The sequence below is a fragment of the Pelobates fuscus genome, chromosome 10 (assembly GCF_036172605.1).
Source record: "Pelobates fuscus isolate aPelFus1 chromosome 10, aPelFus1.pri, whole genome shotgun sequence".
Taxonomy (NCBI): domain Eukaryota; kingdom Metazoa; phylum Chordata; class Amphibia; order Anura; family Pelobatidae; genus Pelobates; species Pelobates fuscus.
Genome location: NC_086326.1, coordinates 80172603 through 80195222, shown reverse-complemented (window position 1 = coordinate 80195222; position 22620 = coordinate 80172603). Strand labels below are relative to the sequence as shown.

The 22620-nt window shown below is 40.6% G+C and overlaps 1 protein-coding gene across 1 annotated transcript in view; it reads right to left on the bottom strand.

Moving 5' to 3' along the window:
• ELOVL3 (ELOVL fatty acid elongase 3) overlaps positions 1 to 22157 on the bottom strand; it is a 32923-nt gene extending 10766 nt beyond the window's left edge. The window contains exons 1-3 of the mRNA XM_063433851.1: positions 22118 to 22157; positions 10356 to 10551; positions 1217 to 1348 (exon numbers count right to left, since the gene is read on the bottom strand). Of these exons, the coding sequence (XP_063289921.1) occupies positions 1217 to 1348; positions 10356 to 10551; positions 22118 to 22157 (368 nt within the window). The remainder of the gene's footprint in view (positions 1 to 1216; positions 1349 to 10355; positions 10552 to 22117) is intronic.
• Between the last annotated feature and the right edge of the window lie 463 nt (positions 22158 to 22620).

The window sequence follows — 22620 nt, the reverse complement described above, 5'->3', positions numbered from 1 at the left end:
TGATGTGTGTGTGTGTGTGTGTGCTGGATGATGTGTGTGTGTGTGTGTGTGTGTGTGCTGGATGATGATGTGTGTGTGTGTGTGTGTGTTGGATGATGTGTGTGTGTGTGTGCTGGATGATGTGTGTGTGTGTGCTGGATGATGTGTGTGTGTGCTGGATGATGTGTGTGTGTGTGTGTGTGTGTTCTGGAAGATGTGTGTGTGTGTGTGCTGGATGATGTGTGTGTGTGTGTGTGTGTGTGTGTGTGTGTGTGTGTGTGTGTGTGTGTGTGTGTGTGTGCTGGATGATGGGGGGGAGCATATTTTTTTTTTAAATGTATGTGTTTATATATTTTTGTTTTATTCCCCCCTCCCTGCTTCTTACCTTGTCAGGGAGGGGGGAGATCGCCTGATGGTCCAGTGGAGGGAGGCAGCCGCTGCACACAGGGGCCATCACACGCTGTGTTCCCTCTCCAGCTCTAACTCTCGCGAGACCCGTCTGTGCGGAGCGTTGCCCTGGTAACCCTCTGTGTATTTGCATGTCTGTTGCTGTGTGTGTCTGTGTATCTGTGTGTAACAGTGTAAACACTACACAAAAATGCACGCCTGCATTCAAAAGCCAACATTCACACACACATACAAATTCTACATACAAACACACACACATAAACATAAAGATTTTTTTACATACTAGAAAAAGTCTATATTTTCTGTACAGCACATTGTTCAGGTGCAACACAAATCAAAGCCAGGTAAGGATATATATTGCGCACAAAATAAAAATTTGAGAAAAATAAATTGTGAGGCTAAAATTCAAAGAAAAATTACAAAGTTGCTGTTACAAATAGCTTCCAATGTGTATGTACATTATTAACTAACTAAGTGTTTGTCCAATGCCTTAACAGGCATGGCCTCGGAGCATTCAGAGGCACATGCCTGAGGTTCACGCCTTATGATATATATTACATTGTATACAATAGAGCCAACAAGCTTTTAAAACAGACTTTGAACACATAAAGTATTGATGAATTCATCCATCACACAGGCCAACTGTTGAACAGTCCTATAGTACAGTAGCCCATTATCTGATGTTAATGTATCATTTAAAGAACATTGAAGCGCGAAAAGATATAATAATTTGCCTCTTGCTTTTTCAGAAATCTTATTAACATTGAAAATGTATTTTCTGTCTGTTATGGCTCAAATTAATTATCTAGGTTTGCATGAAAACACTTACCTGAAAACAGCAAGAGTAAACGACCAAAGGACGAGCGGTCTCCGTAGTTCAAATCTTTTTCGCTCTTTCATGACCCGTTGACCACCAAATATCAAAGCAACATAGAGAAAGGAAAAGAAGAATGACTTGCTCCTGCAGGAGATACAATAAATCCCAGTCAGCATACATCCATAACTGAATAAGTTACACATTACCTGCCATTCTGATGTCAATAGATGTTTTTTAGTATAAAATTTGTCTGCATAAGACACTGCTTAAAGCCATCCCAAATCGTTTAAATTAAAAAAACACGCCCATTGTAATATTTAGAACACACTTATAATATGGTAACACTAATTTTCTGCAAGTGCAGTTCACCACAGCATGTTCTGATCTTGAATTAATATTTACTTCTAATTCTAACTTTTACCTGCTTCCATTTCTGACCTTGGTTTCGCACCCTGACCATCTATTTTCACCTGGTTCTAATAGATTAAGGAGCCAAATTTAAGTATCTTATCATCCTACTTCTACTCACAACCACTACCTCTATTTCCTCTCTCCTTATCCACTTATACCTCCACCGCAGACACCACATCATGTAGATACACCAGACTTAAACACAGACATCCCTGGGACACATACACGTGCGTGGTGGGAGACGGGGCCACAATATAGGTTCCTACTAGCTCAATCGCCTGAGAACCCTAATTTGGAATACTCACCCTTCACGGGTCACTATACCTTGCAGGAATATCCTACGTTTCTAAATGGGGAGAACTTCGGTCACGCCATAATACTACAGTGAGCACGGCCTGAATGAAGGTACTATCCATCTCAAATCCAACGGCTTAAGGAAGCTAGTTCTACCCCGGGGTGCATTTTCACTACAGCATACTGGGTTGAGCAGTCTTTTTACACCTTAACGCTATACTCTCAGTACTACACATTTGAAGTTATATATTGTAAGGAATCTGTGCATTTTGTCATACTGTGGTTATATACTTGGGAGCCTGCGTGCTCCTCCTTATCTTTACTATCTTACTTATTAAATCACAATACATTTTTGTAAATAAAAGAATTACAAGAAAAACAAAAAGTATCTTATTATTATCGTTCGCAAAATGCAGGCCTCTGATGGCTGTCAGACTGACAGACACTTGACGCAGAGGTAGGCAGCCCTTGGCACTGCAGATGTTATGGAGTACATCTCCCCTGATGATTTGCGATCATTATGGCTGCAGGAGCTTTATGGGACATGTAGTCCAAAACAGCTGGAGTGCTGAAGGTTGCCCACCCTTACATTAGAGGCTCTTTAGACTAAATTAGGTTTAGTAACTGAATTTATTTTACTTCCAGCTTTAGGATGCCAAGTATGCTGATGCAGTAGGTTGGGCATGTAGACCTCCCAACTGCCCCTACTTGATAGGGAACTGTGCCCAGCCAGCTGAGGGTACTAGGACCACGAGGAAAGCGCTGCTGGTCTTTCCTTATTTGTGACTGAGCAGAAGACTGGCAGTCAGACTGGTGTACATTCTTTCCAGGCTTACTTGCCCTTTCTGTGGTAGACTTACCCACTTTCCAGAAAGGTCAGTGTCCGGGATCTGCCAACCCCCATCCTGATGACACAGGTGTTTCACTATGAATGTTTCACTATGAAAAGTATTTGATTGAAAAAAGGAATTAATTTTGATAACCTTGGCACAGGAGAATTGGGTTGCAGTGAGGAGTCTGTCTTGGTACTGGATTGCAGATCAGTTTAAGCGGGATTTAAAAGGATGTTTTTTTTTTTGTTTTTTTTTAATTCTTTATTTTTGCAGTGCAGAAAAATCACAACAGCAGGCGTGTGGTGCCCCAAAAGCATTCCTCACGCTGAACTTCAACATTTTTAACAATGGGGTTTTTCGTAAATCCGTGCACATTTTTTAGTTATTTATGTCGAGATTGTCCACTTTTACACAATACACTGAGTATGGATGTTTTTTTTTAAGGGGACTAAAAGAATAAAAAATATATATATTTTTAGTAGACCATTCCTTTAATAAAATATTCAGAGAATGAAAATAATAATGAGAAAGCATGAATTATTCTCACCTAACCTTTGTATCAGGAAGCCAACATAGGTTATGCAATAGCATATTATATTACCTTATGTGTGCTTTGGGTGTGTATATCATACAAATGGAAAAAATCAGGAATGTCATTCAACCACTACTATTGCTCAATAGTCTAACTGACTGCTAATTCAGTAATACATAATATGTATTTTGATTCTAAAGCATGGAACCGCTTCTGATATGATGAACAGGCTGTGCAATAAAAAAAAGCGAACCCCCTCCCCTTACCCCTGTGCTCTTGCAAACAGAATTTAGTACTGGCACGTATCCTTCATATCTATGTGGCAAAAATGGAGATAATTACCTTCCGAAGATCGAGGGGAGTGCCGCTTGGCGGTCTTCTGCCATGATGCCTGGCTGGATTTCTGGTACCCTTGACTTTTGGCTTTTCTCGTTCTGTGTCCCTGACCTCGGCTAGCTTTCTGACTATTCTCGGGTACATTAAGTCCGGCCATTCTAAGGTCCGGTAAGACGTTACCCTTAGTTCTAGGGTGTGATACAATTTTGCGTGCTGGATCAATTTAATCCTGACAAGTACAGATGAGAGTTTTAGCTGTTGAACCTCTTACATGCCTTCTAATTTTGGCAATTTTTAATAGTCCAATTCTAGTTAAAGCTTTGGCTTTGAATGAGACAGTTGCCTCACTCTGCAGGCTGAAAACAAAGCAGGTACCTGCTTATTATTTCTTTATGCTTTCCACACCCACTTCAGATAGGACACTGATCTAACCAATCAGTGTCCTATCCTTAGGTATGTTCAAAAAGTCTCATGCTGAGTCTAGAGCATGCCTGACAGATTTACTGTCACGGAGTATAACCCTAACACGCAGAGTTTAGGATAGCAAGGAACGGACTAATGAAATATAAACATCTTACCCAGCCTTAGAGTGGCCGGACTTAACGTTAGACAGAGTAAAGCCTAGTCAAAATACAAGCCGAGGTCAGGGTAACGGAGAGACAGCGAAAACGAGAACTAGCCAGAGTCAGGTACACGGTAATCAGAAGGGCAAACAAGACAGGCAAGGTTTGAAGAGAAACTCAGATTCAGGAAACAAAGCCAAGGTCAATACGAGAATACAATACTAATCACAAGGAACGCACTAAAGGGTACTTGGAACAGAAACCACAATAGGGCACAGAATCTAGGGCCAGGTAAGTTTTAATACTTGTATTTTTAATTTGACTGGTCCATGTCATGCCTGCACTCCGAAACGTGGGCCAATGGGAGCCGAACTCAAGGTTAGGCTCCCATTTCCCCTTTAAGAACATGCTCATGATGCGAGCAGCGTTCCCAATACTGTATGGGCCACGTGCCCGATCAGACTGCTCAGTGCGCATGGGCGCCAGGAGTATATGAGCCGTCTGAGGACCCCTGTTTGCAAGCGGACCGGGTAAGTACCATTACATTTACACATGCATTAGAAGATCTCTTCACTTTGATAATGCAGAGCAGGCGCCGGTGTCAGGTTTCTCTATGGCTGCCGCACAATGATGCCCTGTTTCTGTCATTAGTGAACTAGTCTGAAACTGAAACGGGCAGGTAAAAGGGATGGGTGGGCTGGAGAAGCCCCCTTTAGCTGAGAGGTGTGCCTAATAGCGCAATCTGATCAAGTTTTTAGAAAGTTGATTAAATATTTTTCAAAGTTTTTCTTTATTTTGTTTTGTATATTTGTTTAAAAGTACTATCCAGGTCACAGCTATCCAGGTTCTATTAGACTAAATTTCCAATGCCCATTTCATGATTTGTTTTGATTGGTTATTGTTATTGTGTGCACTTTGATGCAGTGTCATTTAATTTGTGTAATAAACACCACTACTTTATATACTATAAATATTTATTAACTTTATCACTACCTATTTTATTTTATTACATACTCTTTGAATTAGAAAAAAAAGTACTTATAATAAAATGCTGTAAAGGTTCATCACCGGGACAATGTTTTATTCAGGTAAAACAGTTGACAGCTAAACAATGTAACTCAGATGTTTAAACAAGAGTGGTTTATAGATGTCAAGGTTTAAACAGTAGTTTGAAGATCTGTAGATGTCCAGATGGAGGCTATTGATTAACAAGGCAGGTCTGGTCCAACAGGAAACTGGGCAGTTTCCCACTGGGCCGCAGTATCTTGGAGCTGGATGCAGACAGACTGAATGTGAATTTTTCTGTCAATAAAAAAAAACAACAACATTTTCCTGGTTGGGGAGTAGAGTGGTGGGGTTAAGCATACGTGGGAGCCAGTAAAATCGCAAGAGAGCAGACTCTTCCTATAGATACCTAATGTCATGCCCAGGCAAAAGAGACTAAAGCACGTGCAAGCAACTCGCATAACAAGGGGAGCAAGCGATCTCACACTGTCATCATCATTATCCATCAGACCCCACAATAGTTCTGGGTGGCTGATAATGAAGAACACAAATATATTTCTGCATATCTCCCAAGTGTCCATATTTAGAAGGGACAGTCCCTATTTGGAACACAGATTCCTCTGTAACTCCTTTCTATTCTAATTTCCCTGTTTTCTAGGAGCTCTGTATTGTGGAGCTCCATATTTTTCGTGTGTTAATGTATAACAAAGCTCCACAGCATTAATTCCAACAGTTGTAATAAAATTCTAATTAATGTGTCTTTAAACTACAAATAATTTGTTTAGAAATCAGTTTGTGGAAATTAGTTAGATCATTCTTGTTCTAAATTACATTTTAGTGGCATAAATTGTTATTAGTAAGTCACCTGAAATGTCCTAGACAGCACCACCCTTGGCCAAGCGCCTTATGTATAACATTCTGTGTGTATATGCGTAACAATGTGTGTGTATATAGGACAGTGTGTGTGTGCATGCCTCCGAAGGAAACCTATTAAGGTAGGATACTCCTTATTTCGGGATCAAATCAATCTGTTCCTCTTTTCTATCCTAATGTTCCTCTTTTCTATGGGTTTTCTGTGTTGTTGGTATGTCTGAGGATATAACAAAGCTCCACAGCAACCAATTCTAAAAGTAGTGTGTCTTTAAACTACAATAAATGTGATTAAAAATCTGTCTGTGTAAATAATATACATTGTTCCTATTTAAAATTACATTTTACTTACACAATTTATTATTAGTAAGTGACCTAAAATTTCTCATAAAAGCCCAGCCCTTGGCCACACTCCCACTTACATCCCTAAAATTAAAGTGTTCTCTTTATCCATTTGAGATGTTGGGAGGTATGTCCAGTGCGTAACCATGAGTATATGTGTGTTGTGGAGCTTGTGTATTGTACCTTTATATATAGGACAGTGTTATGTAGCCAGCTGTTAACCACTTGTATTTTTTTGTATGTGTTATTGTTATTGAATCATTCTAACACAGTATCAAACCTTTTTTTACTTTTCCTAATGAACACTTACATTTTACAGATCGAATAATTCTACTGCTTATTTTTAGATTTACAGAGTACACATAAAATATGCTTAAGTATGCTTGTTTTAATATGCACTTTACAATATGCTAATTGCAATTGGTATTCAACTCTCAACTTTACTTTCAATTTTTTTAAATTCCTACAATTTAATGATTCTTGTCTTTCATCACGTTAACCCCCCCAAATGCAAATCTTTACTCAGGAAAAACAAAGCAAAACAAAGTCGCGAACAATAAACTGTTTAGCAAACACACAGTCCAGTAGTAACTGTAGCTGTATTTTAGAGCTAGATTGGTTTTAGAATGTGGGATAGTTCTAGGCCAAAGAGTACCCAAGGCAAAGCACATGTATGGCATTCTTAAAGTGTCACATGAGGTTATATCACCATGTATAGTAGGTACACCAACTGATATCCATTTAATACGTTACTTAAGGATCACAAGAAAGATCGATACCCTGCTCAAGAAGAAGAAAAAAATGACAGTGGAAAAAAATTGGACTTTAGAATTTCTAAACATGTTGCATGATGCAATAGGCTTGCCCTAGCTACCAGCCCTATCATAGTTTAAACATTATTGTATGCCCTCCCACTATGTTATTAGTGACTATCGTCCACACCCGGCTTCACACACCCATGGTGGCTGTAGACGATGTCATGGAAACAAAAAACAGAGATGCTTAAAACTACTCTCTAGTCCCCTTTAAATAAATGAGATTGTATTTTCAGATTGAATACTAAATATTAGCAGCTGCTCCATGTCATACGTTCAAAAACTAGGACTGTTTCCAAAATAAATATGTAGTTAGAAAGTTCACCTATGAATATGAATTATAGGGACACTATATAATCCATAATCATTATCTTACAGTGGGTATTCGCAAAACTGGGAACTGGGAAGAATTTACACGTAAACTGCAAATTTTAGAACAAAACCCCCCCCAACAAATTGGAAAAAAGGGGCAGGGTTACCAAGGGTGGCAGGAGGGCATTTGCCAACTGAGCCAGTTGCATACAGTGGTTGTGGACTGCAGTTGTCGGTGGATTAAATAGTGGGGGATACATTATATCTGTTGGCACAGTACTGCAGGAGTAAAGGATCAGGCAGGACCTGTGCCGAGCCTTTGTTAACACAGCACAGAAAGAGTCTGTGCATGGGCTGGGACACACAATCTCAATATTTCTCGAGTTGGACTGGTTGACTGGGATGATTCATGATGGAACACAGTAACACACACCAGTTGTCATTTGTTTGCATCTGATCTATGTGAGTGATGCATCAACCTGTGCGGATTATACTGATAGAGGCTGCAACTCAAACAGTCTCCATCTGTCAAACCCACATATTGCATGCTTTACATTGAGTAGGACGTCCATAGCCCTCCCAACAGTCCCGATATTGGAGAGACAGTCATGATTTCTGTGTTCTGTCCCACTTTCCCAATTTAGTCCCCTTATGTCTGCGGACACCCAGGAACTGTCCGGGCAGCACAGCGTGAGTGCATCAATACACACTGTGAACAGGCACTAGGATAATGCAGAGAATGTTTCAGCAGCTATCTCTGCATGGTCCTGTATGTTGAGGGCTGGCCAGATAGGCAGTAAGCCAGCATTAAGTTCTTGATGCCAGGCTGGCACGCATTTCATTGGGCGTCACTGGTGACAAACCCTTCACAGTTCACCCACCTGTCCCAGTCTACATACCTACAATGTTGGCAGTTATGCATCCACAACATTTTGTTTGTACTTGCCCTGTAGGCCAAATGGTGCCTGCCTTAGAATAATCTCGAAGTTTTAACCCCTTAAGGACCAAACTTCTGGAATAAAAGGGAATCGTGACATGCCACACATGTCATGTGTCCTTAAGGGGTTAAACGGATGGATAAAAAAACTTTTCAATTGTTTCAGATAATTAAAATCTTAAAACCACAGAGTGTGTCTAGGAGGGGACCCATTCTTGCACCCTGCCTAAGACCGTGGGCAACCTTATTTTGGCTTTATTTCCTTCTATAACATTAGCAGACAGATGACAAAGAACATTTTAGTGCTTCATGACATGTGATCCATGATTTAACATTGTTATATAGCAGCTTTTACAATCATTGATAAATAGATCTATTAGTGTAGATTGAAAAGATTCTAGAAACGAGCAAGATTTTAATCAGTTACATACAACTGTAGGGTTCACATGTGATAGATAAAATTAAATGAATGATCTGTGTCTTGTGTTCAGGAAAAAAAGAAACACAAAAAGCAATACACTGTACTATTATCTAACAGCATCTACAATGCAACATGTGAAATAGCAGATTAACTTTGAGGGACTTAAGCACACTGAGCCTGAGGCTCTTTTGTCCGAAAATGGTTTATTCGCTAATCAGTGAACTGGAGTGGGTTGATGTTTGAATTGAAAAAAAAACCTATGTTTAAATAGGTAAGTTGGGAAAGGTAAAAAAATTAAGATTTTTTTTAATTTATGGAGATAAAACTTTTCAATTGTTTCAGATAATGAAATCTCAAAACCACGTAGTGCCTCAGAGCAATGAGAGTTACGGTCCATAACATCTTAAAGGCAACTGCACTAACTCCTTTATTTGGCCAAATTTTGCAGTTTAATTTTCAGTTCACCACAGTTCACAGTTTAGTGAATAAACGCTTTTAATGTAAATCTATGGTGTTGCATGCGCAAAATGACAACCGATGAGAACCATGAGAATAGGCAAATTTCTCACCACTAATATGGAATGTGGTATTACTGCCCAGCTATCACTGTAGTATGCGTACATTGAGAGCAAATGGACACTAAAGTGAGATTTCAAATTGAGTTCAAAGTGTAATTTAAATTTAAGGCCAGAGTAGCTAAATATAAAGCATAGCAATCTTAGAGAATTTTTCAAGTTCGGTTACTTAGACCTTAAATATGAATGTTGAATATTTACTGTAGTAAATAACCCTGTCGGATGGGCATCTTATAATTCATGGATAATATGGTTATTAAAAAAAAAAAAAAAAAAAAAAGTAATAATTTAATTTAAAATTCCAAAGCAGATTATTTAAAGCGGAAAATAACATTTTTCAAAAGTCAGTTATGTTTCCATCTCAGCAATTATGGCCCCAAATTTGCAATTTCCTGCTAAATTCCCATCAATTCTCAGGTTAGTGAATTACCCTGTGTGGTATATTCACAAAACCCAGACTTGTGAGTTTAGAAAATGAAAATTACAGATTACACTCCAGAGTTTAAGATTAATTTTTCCAAATACGTTTTTTTTTTTTTTTTTGTCTAAACTTTGCAATTCGATTTTCAATTCAGTACATTTGTGTTTAAAGAACAAATCCTTGTGTTAGTACAGACCTCTGTCGTGGCTATGGTGCCAAGAGTCCACTGGTGCTGCCCCCCACATTTTTTAGCATTATGACACTTACCTGAGGTCCCCCTGATATTTATAGAGCAGAAGTTCCCCTTCCACAATATATATTTAATGAAAGCATAAGCCAGAGAACTTCTAGAACCATAACCACTACAGAATGATATAGTGGTTATGGTGCCTATGCTGGTCCTTTAATAATTACAGTACACCAAGCACCCTCAATGAATGTATTCATGTGCTACCTGGTGTCTCTCCACCTAACCATCACCTACCAGTTCTCCCGCATCCAGTCAATAGCCTCTTGCTCATCAAAACCCTTCTCGAACTCATATTCTTGCAGAACAGACACGTTGCGCTCCTCCATCTCTGCAAGGTTACCCCCAATATATGAAGAGGGACTAATTTCAGATGGAGTGTGCACACTTGCCTTGCTACCAGATGAATGAAGCCAGTCTGTCACAGGAAAGCCTGCTCAACAAGTCTCTGAGTCAGGTAGACACACCCCTGTTTCTGACCATGCCCTGCTACCTGGATCACCTATGGTATTCTTTGATGTGGAATTGTCAGGCATAGTGGTGTATTCACTGAACAGTGAATTGTTGTGACTTGAAAATCCAGTGTGCTGACTTCAGGGCAAAGAGTTCACAGTGGGATTCTAGAATACAATTCCAAAGCCTGCTATTGTGAAAACACTGCTTTAATTCACAGCTTAATGAATAAACCCAGACAGGCCAGTCCAGAAGGACTAAGGGAGAACAGCAATGTGGTGTCCTCTCTCTCTATCTATCATGCTCCCTCACAGTCCCCACAGTTCCCAGCACAGCCACATCATAGAGTAGTGAGGGAGGATGGTAGAGAGGGAGAAAACCACATTGCTTTCAGTACTGTTCTCCCAGAGCCACAACTCCTCCAGGCTAGAGCAGCTCCAGATCAGGACCATCAGGCTGAGGCAGCCCTCAGGGTCCATGCCCAGTGCCCACACAGTGGCAATAAGTTAAAATGGCCACCAAAGTGACAGTGGGGGCTGTGCCCACTCCCCCCATGAGGCCCCCACCTCACTCTCATGCCTTAGTTAGAGAGGCCAGAGGCAGAGGTTTGGAGGTGCAGCAGGCAAAAAAAAAGAAAAAAAAAGTAGATGTGGGACAGGAGCAGGAGGAATTGGAAGTACAGTCAGAAAATAGACAACAGCGAGTAACATGGTTTTTATTATTTTTCATCACACAAAATAGGCACTCTCAAACACACACAGATACACAGACATATTTGCAGACATAGACACTTACACAAGTACACTCAGCACAGAAGAATTTAGGGCCCCAATTTATTTGTCATATATATCTGTGGATTTATAAAATTATTTTTGCTATTCTCCTACGTGGCAGTACCCTAAAAACTTATTTCACCTAGATTAACCCCTTAAACACCACTTGACGGTCTATGCCATTATACAGTGCTGGTCTGTAACACCTCTTAACGGCATATACCGTAATAATGCAGATTAAACCCTTGATGGTACCAAGGAACCCCAGGTGTCTTTTAATACCTGAGAATGTTAGCTGGGTTCACAGTTAGTGGCCCCAGACTGACAAATGAGCTATGTGCAGCGCTCAATTCGAGTGCCCTTTAACGCGATTTCTCCCATCTGCTGTATTTTTGACTATGCCTCCTGTCTGCAGCATTAAGAAAATATATTTCAATATATATACCAATATATGTGTAATTTATTGCAGTAAAAACTAACAGTATTATGACATTCACAGTTAAAAGGCCATGCATAACTTGAAAAGTAACAAATATAAATTTTTTTTATATGAAATTAAAGCCCTGTTTCTCCTGAACAAAATTATATAAAGTATAATAAGTGTGGGTGCACTTAATATGAATTATGGTTGAACAGACATATAGGGCTAATTTCAGGTTTTGTTTACATTTTGTTTTGATCACAACTTGTACAACTGACTCCGTCCTTAAGGGGTTAAAATAAAGCCGCTCTTTTGTTTATTTTGAAGCCCTATGAGTGCTTTTCTTTCACGTTGGAATAATAGGTTTCAATTTTACTTTATCTTTTCTACCTCCATCTCAGCACACTATGCTAGCGCGATGCATTATTGGGCTGGTATAGAATTTGTTTCCAGGACTGCTTTTAGTTCTCAGAACGGCACTGAATAAACCCCCCCAAAAAATTAGCAACCGAACGACCTCATACTACAAATGATTATCTAGCAATCTTAAAGAAGCCACCTTGTATCCACGTTTTCCTGAACAGCTAGGTGTTCCGTGTGTTGTTCGGAGGTACAGGTAAGGGGGGTCGGCTAGTATTTAGAAGTAACATGCAGGCAGGGCCCCAGGGGCAGAATTCCCCCCCCCCCTCCCTATGTACCACCACACCAGCCCACACCATGCCCCTCTGGTTGTAAGGCTAATACAACACATGTAAAGACTATAGTATTTTTTTAAAAAAGAGCACTAGGCTTTTTATGAATAAATACTTCTTAATGCAATAGAAAAACATAAATGGTGACAAATGTAAAGGATCACTATAGTGTCAGTAAAACAAAGCGGTTTTCCTGACACTATAGTGCACTGAGGGTGCCACCACCCTCAGGGTCCCACTCCCCTTAAAACCCTTATAGCAGCTTACCTTAATCCAGCGCCGGGCTCCCTCGGCGCTGGTGACCTCTCCTCCCCCGCTGACGTCAGCACTGCATCACTCTGTGGCGAGCGAGGGAGCAGAGCAGGGACAGCTCACAAATCAGCGCTCCCTCGCCGCCATACACATGACACATAAACACAGATAACACATACACATAAATGACACATAAACACATAGACACACACAGATAACACATATACACAAAAATATCATATATACACAACACACAGATAATACATACACATATACACACAAGTATCAAAATTTACAGATTTCTAGCCAACCCCTGCTTCCTTAACTTTTAGTGGGTGGCTTCCCTGGGGTCCAATAGCATTTGACTGGGTCTGATGGAAGTTGGGTCTGATGTGCCACCTGATGGGCCCCTTAAGCTTGCAGGAGGTAGTTCTGTCACTTTGCCGGTGCCACTTCTCATTTTTGCGCCCAGTGGCTTCCGCACTGTCTGCCCCCCGGTAGTTACGCTACTGGGCAGGGAAAATATTTGAATCCTATAATGTTTATGCATTAATAAGTAAATTGTGGTTAAGAAATAGTTGAGCTGGTGAATACTTCCAATTTAACTATTTTTGTCCTAGATTTTTCAATCCATTTCAATGCACTGTTTAGTGAAGCTTTGCAATGCATTTGTCACATTTTTTCAAACAAAGGGTTCAAGAACACTTCTGTAGTGGTTATGGTGCCAGGATTGCCCTGGCACCATCCTACAGTAAGTTGTACAGTTTGACAACGAACCTAAGTCCCTCCTGGTCCCTTTGGCTGCAGCCCCTGCTTCCAGTTTTCTGTAGGAGAATGTCATTGGCCATGCCTAATTCCACAGAGACAACCGACTTATTTTTATCATTAGATCACTTTTAATGAAATCTATGGAAGAGAAAAAAGGGCAAAAGGCTCCCCTGCAGTCTCCAGCTCCACCTCTGTCGATGTCAGCATCCCTGCTGATGTCACCCGTAATCTCGTCCAATCCAATGCTTCTCATAGAGAAGCACTGGGGACGAGAACACATGCACGATAAAATGCTGTGCACCTCCAATCAAATACTGCTTTCAGTTTTATTCGGTTATGAGCTGTAAGCGCCTCTAGTTGCTATCAGTAAAACAGCCACAAATGCGTGCTTAACCCTTTAAAGTAGAAAAACTGCAGAACCGCTGCACCCAGACCACATCATTAAGTTGAAGTAGTCTGGGTAACTTTAGCGGTGCATTAATTCCTGCAAAATCAGAGTGCACCCTCATTAAAGTGTTACTTTAACCACCATGACCACTTCAGTGATCTGCTTGAAATGCTACACATTCAGGGATATTTGCATTCGTGTGCCAGAGGCTACTTATACCACCTGCACTTGTGACATTGGCAGCTCAGAACTCCAGTCTGCCTGATATGCCAGCCCTGGATTCCAGGTAAGTTTAAAGTCAAAAAGCATTGCATTAATCCTTTGACGAGTATATTTTATATTTTCATATAGATGGTATTTTGACCCTCAGTGCTTGCGGCATATGCTCGAGTTCCTAAAAATTGCCCCCAAGGCTGCAGAAACTTTGGGACTTATTTCCTTTAGCAGACTTGTCAGGTATTAATACCAGTACCTAAAGATGTATTAGATAGTTTGCATGTTGATATTGTACCATTCCTGAAAGTAGCACTGTTCTCCTATTCATTTTTCTTCAACAGATTATGCAATGGAGGAAGGAACCTATATTGCATCTGTGGAACTCTCGAGTTAAGACAGTTTGGTCCCCAGGTAAGTGGACTTTGAGACTTCAGTTGGAAATGCAAAGTGACAATATTAATCCAACATAGTCAGTGTTATTCACTAGTTATTCACAAGCATCATAATGTGAAACTGAAATTCAACCTTTACATTAATATAGCTGAATTGAATACATGTCATTCGTGGATGTTTGTTTTTTTGTGTGATTAATTTAGGCTATTGGATGATACGAAAGAGATATACTCTATAAACCTATTTAGAGTACCTATTAAGTTCCTAGCACCCCAGCTATCTGCTAATACATTTATAAAAGAAAACCATTTTGTATAACTGAGATGTCTTAAAGTATTTATCAAAGGCAATGATTAGTAAGTATATCACACAGCACTCAATTGTGTAAGTGCAATTAATCTGTCAGTTTCAGGCACTGTATTTGCATGATACTGCAAGGTGTAATTAAAGCACCATTAAGAAATGCAGTTAAAAGGTCTATCTGTGCTCATGTCCATTGCCTGGGGCAACAAGCTGAACTCACAGTTTATAACAGGCCAAGCATCTGGGTTACCAAGGAGAGCATCACAACTGTCTTTTCCCACCTTAGCCCATGGACAGCGCCTTGTTGCTGGTTGCCATAGTAGCACAAGAGTGCTTCATACACCTTTCATTAATTACATTTCTCATTTACGAGAAACGAGAAGTCAATTTCTTAATAGTTATAGAATCTGAAATTAGAGGTGTGAAAAACGATTGCATAATTACTATAATTATTTTTTAGGTAATATATTCTTGCACAATGTCCTCCTTACTCCCCTATCTGCAATCTCTTTAATAAGGTTTTTGCACTTTGATATAAATCCATAAATTGGGAAAATGGTAAATTAATTTTTATTAACTTTTTTATATTTTCTTGTTTTGTGTATTCACTCTTAACATATATATTTATTACACACACCATGTGTAAAGATTAAAGTCTGGTTAAAAGCACATTTATTACTAGAGTGTAATCAAACATTTTACATATTAAAAGGATTTGCTTAATGCTTTCTAATCTGTTAATTAATAGATTTACTGTAATTAATCAGCTTCTCACATTCTTGATTATTATTGAATTGTTAAAAATGTTCTTTTATTACAATAGCTATATTTGTAATTCCTTCTTTATCAATTACTGTAGGACAAAGTGCGTTTATTATTATCTAGACTATATTTTATCACTAAACTTTATGACCTAGCTACTGGAAAAAATACTTGATGATAAAAAATCATCATACATATGTGTTAAAAATTATACATATACATTTTATTAGATAGAACTTTATGAACTCCCTTTAGAAAAGTAAGTAAATCCTGCAAATTATTTGACTTTTTTATAAATAGCTTTATATAAGTAATCTTTTTTTTCTTTATGTGCTTAATGATGTGTTAGGATATAAGAAATATCCTTTGTGTCACCAAAAAATAGAATTATTGCTGGGGGGAAAAAACGACAATTGCTAGTTAGGGGACAGTCAGTAAATTATTTTATTCACAGATCAAATGAGAAGTGTGCAATAGAAAGGAAAAAAGGAGGATCAATTAAACATATACAGGTTTATTATTTATTTTCTATATATATAGGTCTGTAAACCAAATGATTGGAAAATGTTCCTACCAGTTTACTGCAAAATAATGCAAAATATTATATAATGTATATATTTTGCACTACACTTTTTGTCCCTTTTAATTCTTCTACTGTTTTATTTCTTCTGATTCATTTCCTAAATCAGATTTTTGGTACTGAAATTTGCCAAGTTGAACCAACATTTGGCCAGATTTATTTTGCCATGCATGAGTCTAATATTTACAACTGAGTTAAGAAAAAAATAACACAAATGCCACATAACAGCAAGAAAATAGAGCTGAAATCCTCTGGATTAATTAAAAAATTATTGCCAAATAAATTCCTGATCACTTCTCGAAAGATTACTGAAATAAGTTTGGTTCTCTACCCCTTTCTTACCCAAACTGCAACAGACAGAGAAGGGATTGTGAACAGAGGGGTTCACAGAACATGCCCTATACTCTCACTCCTGTGTGCAATGGGGTAATGATTAATAATCTGATTGGGTACGCCTATGAATGACCGCTTGCTACAACCCCTATTCCCATGAGCCCTGAACTACCACCTCTCGTACGTATTGCGGTTTATGGTAAATTAAAGAACAGCACAATCTATTGAATAACTGGTTCAGCTATTACAGAGGTAGAAAGTGTAAATCCCATGTTTTCGTGTAATTTTTATCTGCATTATCGGTCTGGTAGGACTATAAAAGGCTCTTGACATTGCTACATAAGATAAGTAAAAGATTGTATTTTGTTAGTCATTAAGTTTGTAATTGTGAAACGTTACAATATTTAAAGCGCCTATATCTTTAGTAAGTAGGAGGCAGGAGTATGATATCCATTTAATTATGCACGTGTAATACCAGGGGCAATGTGCATCCACCAGGCATAGAATTGCAATTCATCTTAGGGTCCCTGAAAGCCTAGATTAGCCCCTATATGTACATGGAATATGTTTTAAACCTTTTAACATTCAAAGGAACACTATAGTGTCAGGAACACAAACATCTATTCCAGACACTAAAGTTCTAAAATAACTATTTAGGTCTCCTCTCCTTGCAGTAAAAAGGTGATTTTACTCACCTTTTCTCCCACTGGTCTCACTGCAGGTGGCCAAGTCTCACCCCGCCTCCATGGCTGAGATCATCAGACTTGATGATCTCAGCCAACCCACTGCTTTCCCATAGGAAAAACTTTTTTAATAGAGCTACATTAAATAAATACATCACTATGAGGAGCGTTCAGCATCTCCATGCAGAGTGTGAAGACATGACTCTAATGGCTGTTTGAGTGACTGTCACTAGAGGTGTTGCTAGGCAGTGTTTACATTAAAAATCATTGCAAAGGCAGTGTTTACATTAAAAAGCCTGCAGAGACAGGCTATGTATACCAGACCAACTACATTTAGCTGTAGTTCTGGTTCTGGTAACTATACAGTCCCTTTAAAACCCTGCTAGTTTGTGATACAGATCATCAGTTTTTTGTGTCTTACATATCTAACAAGTCTCGCAACTCAGCAGACCTGTTTTTCCCAATGTACAGATCAGCATGGGGATATGCAAATGAAACAAAAATATTTTATCTTTAATCTCTAATATCTGATTTGTACATGGACCTCTTCAGCATATTTATACAACTTAAGAAAACCGCTTTTGGAACTTTGCCTAGATAAGAAAATGAGAACGTCCATTCATGGATACACCGAGAACTGGAATCATCAGCATGCGTTTGGCTTCTGGCAAATTCACGTATTGACTGTTAAATGGGAATCATCAGCATATGTTTGGCTTTTGGTGAACTTAATTGAAGTTTTGTTTACATAGCTTGTGTAGACTGTTTTGTCTGAATCTTTAGCTGCTATTCAAATATTCTGTTCTGAGACTAACTGTGAGATAACAGGATGTGTTATTAGTCTCATACAACATGCTTGGAATATTTAGTTTTGCTTAATAAATATATACAAGTGCTCCCTGCAGCACATCAGCCTCACAGTGATCTTTGCCATAAGCGTCTTACCAAACATTCTCTTTAACACCTTCCCTGCAGAGTTACTTACCATACCTTCCATATTGCAAGATGCATTTAAAACATAGGATACATAGCCAGCACATAAACGTAGGCAATATTGTGCAGAAAATATATATAATAGTCAAATGTAAATCACACTATAAGATTTGAACCACAGCGTGATCAACCAGAAAGCAATCAAAGCACTAACTTATGCCCAATGGGTGAAGGGGTCTGGTAATTGATACAGGATTTGTGATTGTCAGAAATTGGAAATCAAGTACACCTTTTCAAAAAAATCATTATTTTCACCATAATTTCAGTTTCGTATTGGAAAAAGAACGGTCCAATAAAAATCCACAACAACATAAAAAAAGAACATCTTTTCGATCACTGGTTAGGAATTAGGTAAAGCTGAAATAAAAGAAAAAAGATAATTAATTATAGTTAGTTATAAGGTAACTTCTGGTCTGTATTGGTTTTGCGATGTCTGCGTATTTTGTCTAATTTCTGTCTATGTTGGTTCTAATTTATTTCTTTTTAGGCTATACTTAATAATGTAAAAGTATAAATGTCTATACTAAATTTAATGGAAATTATTTCCCCTGAAAGTAAAACTGTGATGTATATGCCTGAAATGTTTTGTGGAATATATGTAATATACTTGAAAATGTAAATAAAATAAATATTTACAATAAAATAAAGTGGTTGTGGTGGGCAGAAGTATGAGGGGAGAGCTAGAGTAGAAATGGTGGGATGGTAAAACTGAAGCAGACAATGTATAGGGGAGGATTTATTGTGAACACGTGAATGTGGGGGTAACTGGGGTGGCAGAGTGTGAGGAGCGAATTATAGAGGGCAGGGCCTGAGGGGACAAACTGAATGTCCTAGGTAAATGGACGTTTCCTGGTGACAGTGTATAAACTGCTTTTACAATGGGAACCATTCCCAAGCAGTGCTTAGATACACTCATAGGCGTGCGCAGCCTATTGCATTAGGGTGTGCACCCTAAAGCACAAGCACACGCCGCATATATATATGTATGTATGTATGTATGTATGTATGTATGTATATATATATATATATATATATATATATATACACACACATACACATACATACACACATACACACACTGCTGTGTGTGTGTGTGTGTGCTGTTAGTGTGATGTGTGTGTGACGGTGCTGGTAGTGTGCTATGTGGGTGAGGGTGTTTGTGTGTGCGCGCTTGTGAGGGTGCTGTTAATGTACTGTGTGTGAGGGTGCTGTTTGTGTGTGTGTGTGTGTGTGTGCGCTTGTGAGGGTGCTGTTAATGTACTGTGTGTGAGGGTACTGGTAGTGTGCTGTGTGTGTGTTTGTTAGGGTCCTGTTTGTGTTTGTGAGGGTACTGTTAGTGTGCTGTGTGTGTGAGGGTGCTGTTAGTGTGCTGTGTGTGTGTGAGGGTGCTGTGTGTGGGTGCTGTATGTGTGTTGGTGCTGTGTATGTCTGTGGGTGCTGTATGTGTGTTGGTTCTGTGTATGTCTGTGGGTGCTGTATGTGTGTGGGTGCTGTATGTGTGTGGGTGCTGTGTATGTCTGTGGGTGCTGTATGTCTGTGGGTGCTGTATGTGTGTGGGTGCTGTGTATGTCTGTGGGTGCTGTATGTCTGTGGGTGCTGTGTATGTCTGTGGGTGCTGTGTATGTCTGTGGGTGCTGTATGTCTGTGGGTGCTGTATGTCTGTGGGTGCTGTATGTCTGTGGGTGCTGTATGTCTGTGGGTGCTGTGTATGTCTGTGGGTGCTGTATGTCTGTGGGTGCTGTGTATGTCTGTGGGTGCTGTGTATGTCTGTGGGTGCTGTATGTCTGTGGGTGCTGTATGTCTGTGGGTGCTGTATGTCTGTGGGTGCTGTATGTCTGTGGGTGCTGTGTATGTCTGTGGGTGCTGTATGTCTGTGGGTGCTGTGTATGTCTGTGGGTGCTGTATGTCTGTGGGTGCTGTATGTCTGTGGGTGCTGTGTATGTCTGTGGGTGCTGTGTATGTCTGTGGGTGCTGTATGTCTGTGGGTGCTGTATGTCTGTGGGTGCGGTATGTCTGTGGGTGCTGTATGTCTGTGGGTGCTGTATGTCTGTGGGTGCTGTGTATGTCTGTGGGTGCTGTGTATGTCTGTGGGTGCTGTGTATGTCTGTGGGTGCTGTATGTCTGTGGGTGCTGTGTATGTCTGTGGGTGCTGTGTATGTCTGTGGGTGTTGTATGTGTGTGGGTGCTGTGTATGTCTGTGGGTGCTGTATGTGTGTGTGTGCTGTATGTGTGTGGGTGATTGTGGGGGTGGAGGTGGGGGTACATTACTTGCTATCCCCCCTCCCTTCTTACCTTTTGTAGGGAGGGGGGATCCTTGTTGCTGCTGATTCCATCCCTGGTGGTCCAGTGGAGAGTGAACTCTAGCCCCTCTGGGGCTAGAGTTCACTCTCGCGAGATTTGAGCGTTGCCGCGGCAACGCTCATATCTCGCGAGAGGAACCCGGCAGAGCTGCCGGCAATAGCTCCGCCGGGTCCTCTCCTGCCTCCCTCCCTGCATGTGGGTCAGTGAGGAGGGAGGCTGAGAGCAGAGCCGACGCTCGGATAGCGCCGGCTCTGCATGAGCCGACAGGGGAGATCCTGAGATCTCCCCTGCCGGTCTCAATATACATAGGCGTGCCGCGGGATTAGGGTGTGCCCAGGCACACCCCGTGCGCACGCCTATGGATACACTCCTTATCTGCATGTACAAATTATGTGCAGCCTTCAAAAATGGTGGGTGTAGTGTAATTATACTTATAGGAACACTATAGTGTCAGGAATACAACATTGTGTTTACTATTTTTAGGTTGGTATATAGGATTTTGTGTTTATTAACTAAGTAGAGAAGCGACAATTGTAGGTTGTTGTAGCCACTATCCAACTTGCCTGAATGTTCCAGTTTAAAAATTTCAATTAAAAATTCCCTAAGCAGTTATGCACTGGTCAGTCTAGGATGAGGTTCTATCCCGCCTGAATGATGTGTGCTGAGGTGAATAGAGATTCAATTTTACCACATGACAGGAGGCTTCATATTTTGCATAATCTTTCTTACTAACTCCATAGCAGCAAAGAAACGTAATGAGAAAACTGAGAACCAATCACAAGCAAGCATAGGTTATAAGAGGCATGTCTCACTGCAGCGATTCCTCTTTCTTTGCTACTCCATCACAAAATAAGTACAGAGATTTGGTTATCCTCTCTCTGTCCTTTACTCAACATTTGTTTTCTCCTTTTCTTTTTTTGTCTTTAGAATATTGCCGTATATTACCTTTATTACATTTTTTCTGACCATTCTCGGGTGGCTACTATCACCACCCTTCTGAGGTCTTACCTATCCCTACCTGTTTCACCTCAGGTATCTCCCTTTCTGTTCTTGTGGTCCTTGGGGCTCTCCTTCTGACCATTTTGCCTTGCTGTTTTCTTTGGGGGACCCTGCCTATTCCGGTCCCGGTTTTGTGCCCTCTCGCTGTGGGCCACTCTTTCCCTTGCTTTGCGCGGGTCTTTTACCCCGTTCGGCGTTTTTTTCCCTTTGGGAACGCGTCCAGGCGTTCATTTGACAAGTTAGCTGCGAATGCCGGGTTCTAGGCGCTCGCGGTCGGCTGTTTTGTTCGGGTACGAACACCAAGCTTTACTGGGTGTTCATGCGCATTCACGTGCGTGTGTTCGATACACGAACTCCCCCCCCCCTCTCGCATTTCGGGGAGGTGCTTAGTTTCCCGCATTTTTCACGGACGTGCAGTCCGGCGGCCATCTGGATATGGACAGTCTCTTGAAGTGGCTACGGAGCTTCATCCAGCTGTGCCCTGTCAAGCATTACTGCTCAGAGCCTATTTCTGCACTCCCTCTCAGGGATATCGGTGGGTCCAGGTTAGTGCTCTGCATTAGGGGTTGATTCAAGCGAGTTGGCTTTATGCCTTACTCTGGTCGGGGTGAGCCCCCATTTATGTGCTGCTGAACAGACCTGATCATGCAGGATTCCGAACTCCTGGGTGAGCCCCAGTGATTACATACCTTCTCCATCTGCTTGTATAGGCTTACAGGCTGCATTCATTGCAGGTCATCTGGTACCTGTTCCCATACCACCCCCCTGGACCCCAGGCCTCTCCTACCCTCCGTGCCACTACACTACTGCCCTCATGCTAATACCACCGGGTGAGCCCCGAGTGATTGTAGCAAGTCACCATGGAAGAGACACAGACCCTATCAGACTTGCAGGCCATGATCACAGCAGCGGTTGCTGCCTCTATGGAGAAGGCATTTTCCAAGACGTTCCAGATGGAACACAACACTGCCAAACCCATTCCAAAACGGGCCCATTTTGTGGCAGATTCTGAGGACTCAGACTCCTCCCAAACGCAACTGGAAGGGTGAAAACACCAAGCCTAGGAAATCCAAAGGCAAGGCCCCTGTGTAACGCAAAAAGTCTGCGACCCGAACGGCCCACAGGCCTGCACAGATGTCCTCAGAGGAGGAGGACGCAGGACCAGCCCAAGCACTTTCGGTGCTAGATGAAT